Source organism: Falco naumanni, chromosome 9 (genome assembly GCF_017639655.2).
Source record: "Falco naumanni isolate bFalNau1 chromosome 9, bFalNau1.pat, whole genome shotgun sequence".
NCBI lineage: Eukaryota > Metazoa > Chordata > Aves > Falconiformes > Falconidae > Falco > Falco naumanni.
Genome location: NC_054062.1, coordinates 26,058,946 through 26,063,920, shown reverse-complemented (window position 1 = coordinate 26,063,920; position 4,975 = coordinate 26,058,946). Strand labels below are relative to the sequence as shown.

General features: G+C 47.1%; 1 protein-coding gene across 1 annotated transcript; it reads right to left on the bottom strand.

Annotated features, from left to right (window-relative positions):
- Positions 1–3,132: 3,132 nt before the first annotated feature.
- Positions 3,133–4,605, bottom strand: LOC121093800 (homeobox protein vent1-like). Its single transcript, XM_040606669.1, has 3 exons — positions 4,368–4,605; positions 3,987–4,219; positions 3,133–3,492 (listed from the first exon to the last, which is right to left on the bottom strand). Exons 1-3 carry the CDS (start codon positions 4,603–4,605, stop codon positions 3,133–3,135), a joined length of 831 nt encoding a protein of 276 aa, XP_040462603.1.
- Positions 4,606–4,975: the final 370 nt, after the last annotated feature.

The following is a 4,975-nucleotide window of genomic DNA, read 5'->3' as shown; positions in this document are numbered from 1 at the left end:
CAACTGTGACAAGCCCTGCCTTGTTGTTACCTTCTGTTCCAGCTCAGTCCCTTCAGCCAGTTTTGCCAAGTCCAGCTTTACTGTTGCCTCCCAGCCCAGGATTATCTTCTTACTCTTCTGTAATCCCAGCAATGAGTAACCGATGACCATAAAAGACTGAGGTTCCAGCCATATCTTCTTTCCTGTTAAAAATGCCAAAGATTACCTGTAATCTAAATAAGAACTGCCAAATATCTCTAAGAATAATTATTTAAATTATTTTGTTATATGAAATAGATTGATGAATCAACTTTTAATTTTTTTATTCAAATTTGGGGGTTTATGTTGAAGTAGAAAATAATTCACATGTTTTAAAGAAGTAATACTGAGAGTGGAAGATTTGAAACTTCACTCTACAGTCTTCACTATGCTGTATTGAAATTTCTATATAAACTTTCCTATCCAAAAGTTTCTTTTCAGAAAATGGCCTATACTCATGTGGGGATCTCCACTGGAAAAGTGGAGTGATGTTTACACTTCAATTCACATAGTAATTAGATCATGTAATAGACAACATGTTTAAAAACATTCTACTCGAGATGTGGGGGTTTTAAGGAAAAACTTGTAAATACAGTAAAAGCATTGAAAATAAAATGGTACCAAAGGTGCCAGCCCTATGAACGAAACTGAATAAGTTGTCTTTTATCTGGATATTCTGCACCATTCCTAAAGTAGTCCCCCCTGTTTGTTGATGTACATATTTCATTAATGCATTTAAAGAGAGGTGAGGCTAAGGAATTAATTGGCAAGCAAGCATGTGTTTTGATGCCAATGTCAAACATGTTCCTAATTTAAATCTGCTGATGAAAACATTGGAGTTGTTAACAAGTTCAGGTCTCCTGGGGCACTCAAAATGAAAACATTTCAGGTTTTTTTCTTCTAAAGTTCCAGCTTGGCAGCCTCACTAATTTTAAACTGCAGGATTCTGTTAGATTTGCTATCAAGAACACTTGGCTGTTCTGAAAAAGGCCAAAGCAAGCTTTATGGAAAATGGCAAAGTTGAGCCTTTAGGGAATAATGAGAAGAAGTATCTTGCATCACCATAAAGCAACTACAGCAGGAGTTGCTCCCTCTCTCCTCCTGACCATCCTAACCTGTTTGCCAGATGATGATTAGACTACTTTGCAATTGTTGAGAGGGGAAAAAAAAAAAGCCAAAATACACCAAAAAAAAATTCCCTTCTACCTAGGTAGAAGTTGCTCATGAGGAAAAAAAAGTTGGCAAATAGGGCCTGCAACAGCCTGGTGGTGTGCCTTGCCTTCCCCTCTCATTAACAGTTGTGTTGTGGGGCTAAGGAGAGCAACACTGAAAACAGCCTTTAGTAGACAACAAGGACATACTTCCATCCAAATTCCCACCTCCTGTGTCTCATCTCCTGTCCGATTATAACCTCTGGAAAAAGGAGGTCCCTGAGCATGCTATAGCAGGGGGTTATCTCTGACCCTGCTCTCAAGCACCCCTACCTTTCCTATCTGGGGGCAGGATGGGAGACACTTGAAGGAATTTCCCCCACCACATACCCTCTCAGTGCCACACTAGGACAGCACTCAGAGATGATGCAGCTAGGCAGCTGAAGGGATATGTGTGTCTCAGTCGCTTTGAACATAAACTACATAATGCAGGGAAGATGCAGCATGACTATTAATGAACAGTTTAGCCTGGAATTCCACCCCTCGCTTCCCCCAATGACCAGCAAGTTTGCTTCCAACATGTCAACCTGGATCTTCCTGGAGTTAAGACTGCATCTGGTTTGGAACACCATAATTGCAGAAAATTCCCTTTACCCCTTCCAAGGCATCCTTTCACAAGTAAGAAGCCCCTAGGCTATTGGAAACCCTTGATGGCTCACTGGATTGGAGGGTGGAGGAGGGAAATTTAGATTAAAATGTAGCAATCAAATTAGTTTCTAATGCATTAAGACCTTTCAGGTGAATTAAAAATACTTCTGTAAAGACCAGGAAATAATTAGTGTTAACCAAGCTTTTTCTGGAGTGAAAACTGATTCCAGGAAGAACTGAAAAAACAACAAAATTTCGGATTGCTGAAGCACAACTTGAGTTATTGCCCTTAAATGTTTCTTCTAAAGGGTTCAATTTCTTAAAAAAAGCTCCAAATATGTAATTATCATGGGCACTTAGTGATGAATCAGAGTCAAATTTGCAGGTTAAAGTCCCATTTAGACGATATTGTTATGAACCAAACACAATTATGCTCTTAAATTCTTTTTTAAAAGTATGTGTTTTGGCAATTGTAAAACATGAAATTTCCATAGTGAAGGTTTGAACTATTTAATTCCCGGTTAAAGAAACATTGCCTTAATATTTGTGATTAACACAGCTGATACTTCCATGTGGAAGATGGGACTGGAAATGCAAAGCAATAAATTAATTAATATATTCAGAAGAAAAACTCACCAGCAGATTATCCTTCCTCCTGGAGGATACACTCAGCCAAAACCACAATGCAATGCCAGTGCTAGGGTCCAGGCTCCCCCCAAAAAAACCAGGCAGACTATACATCTCAGTATGAGTGTAGGAAAGTCAGGTAAAATGTGTTAAAACATCTAAATCCTTCCCCATTACCCAAACCTGGAGTTCAGAGTTCAGGTGACCATGCTCATTTATACTGCACAAGTGCAACCATTACAGAGTTGGCACATATAACTGTTCAGATTTTATATATATATATATGTGTGTGTGTGTGTATGTGAAAAACGGGATATGCAGTGAAAACCAGTTTCTTAACATGCCCATTTCAGACTAAACTTAGTAATTTTGGCCTACACCATGAGAAATTTGGCAAAAGCAAGTTTCTTTTACTGCTTCTCTCCCTCCAGTTCCCTTTGAGCAACTTCCTTCAGTCTATGACCTTTTGAATTTAGATGGTACATTACTGATACTTTAAAAATGTATAGCCTACCAAATAAAAAATTACTGTGTGGCATCACATCCAATACATTTTAATATCAATTAGTACAAATATAAAATTAATCCTTTTCACATTTAACTTAAAATAATAAATGCACTTTCAAATCAGACAAGAAATTCTGAGCACAACATACATTACAGCATACAACACTGCCCCGTTGTGTTTTCAGTGTAATGCATATACAGGGTGGCATTGCTTGTCTGTTTTGTCCTGAATAACCGGATGGAAAGAAGGATGAGGAAGAAAATGTTGGCAGCAGGGCAGCTGATTTGCCATAAAGTGGTAGGTGCTTTGTGATGCATTGTATCTGGGAAAGGAGAAGCTGAACTGCACAGCAGGCACCGAGGTCAGAGGCAGGAGTCTCTGGTGCGGTAGAGCAAAGGGGCACTGGAGACCGTCCTGAAGCAGAGCTGGTGGGGTCCCCACGGGGTGGCTGTAGAGCGGAGCAGGGGACAGAAGGCTGTACCGGTGGTCCTGTATCTGTCTCTTCAGTTTCATCCTCCGGTTCTGAAACCAGGTCTTGATCTGGGCAACAAAAACAATGAGGTGTGGGGCGGAGAAGACAGTCAGGGACTTAAAACGTGCAAACTACACAAGCTGTCTCTCTGCAGCTTTTGCCATTTTGCTTCACTTGAACTGACAAGAGTTGGACGGACGCTTTGGCCCTGGTTAACCGAGGGCAGAGCATCTTGCGGGGTGTAGGGGGAAACAGCATCTCTGTTCAGCGATTTTAGACTAATTACTTTATGGTTTTAAGACCGTATATACGCATCCAGGAAAAGCAGTTTACCTCATTAAGAAATAAGGGAACCTTGATACCTCCTCCCCAGTAGAAAGTGCCCCCAAGTTCCCGGAGCGTTAACTCGTTAATCCCCGAGCGATCTGGCCACCCTTCCCGCAGTCCCCGCGAAAGGCAGCAGGAGCTGCTGCGTCTGTTCAGCGCAGGGAAAGCCGGTGCAGGACCGCCGAGCCTAGCTGCCCCTGCCCGACGGGGCCGGGCAGGACCCTCCGGGACCCACCTGGATCTCCGAGAGCCTCAAGGCAGACGCCAGCTTCCTCCGCTCCGAGGCCCCCAGGTACTTCTGGCACTGGAAGGTCTTCTCCAGCCGGCAGACTTGCTCCGAGGTGAAGGCGGTCCGCGCCCGCCGCTGCCGCCCCCGGGTCCCGGCCGCCGCCGCCGCGGGCTCCCCGCCAGCGCTCTCGCTCTCGTAGCCCGAGGACTCGTCAGCGCTCTGCCAGCCGCCGTCAGGGGCTGCAAGGGAGGAGGGAAGGGGCGGTGATGAGGCCTCTTCCCCGGCTGGGGGGTACCTCCGCCTCCTCTCGTCCCGATGGGAGTCGAGGTCCCGTGTGCGTCCCGTGCCCCCTCCCCTCTTCTCCCACCCTCTCCCCTCCTCACCCACCTGGCTCCGGCGGGCACGGGTCAGTGGGCTCCTGGGGATTGCCTCGGCCCAGCACCCCTGCGCAGGGCTCGCTGTCCGCGGGCTGGCTCGGCTTCGGTCCCCTCCGTCGGGGCTCGGCTCTGATTAGAAGGGGGGCACTGCGGAGAGAGGTGGGGGCGCGGGGAGGGGGTGCGCAGCAGATGTGGGGCCTGAGCCCGTGGGGCTTGGGCTCTGCCAAAGGCAGCTCGGTCTGGTTCATGGCGGAAAGGAGCTGGGGGAGCGCTGGGCTCGCCCCACTCTTATACGGGCGCTCCGGTCCCGCGTGGACTCGTTTGCAAGTGTGAACCCACATCAAAGTGGGAATCGAGCAAAGATAACAGCACCCAGCGAGGAGGAAAGTTCACACGTCTAGCAAATGTCTACAGCCGCTGGCTCCAGCGTGTCTGCGGGGCCAGAGAGACCCCTTGAAGTGCAAACCTGCCCCTGTCCCCCGGAGGGCAGGGCACGAGCAGGCCCGACCGCGCAAACGGGCGTTTAAAGTCATGCACGGTGCCGATAGCAGCGACGTTTCACCCACCCCCATCTCAGCCGCGGGGTCCCGCATTGCGCCCGCACCCGAGGCCGGCCCG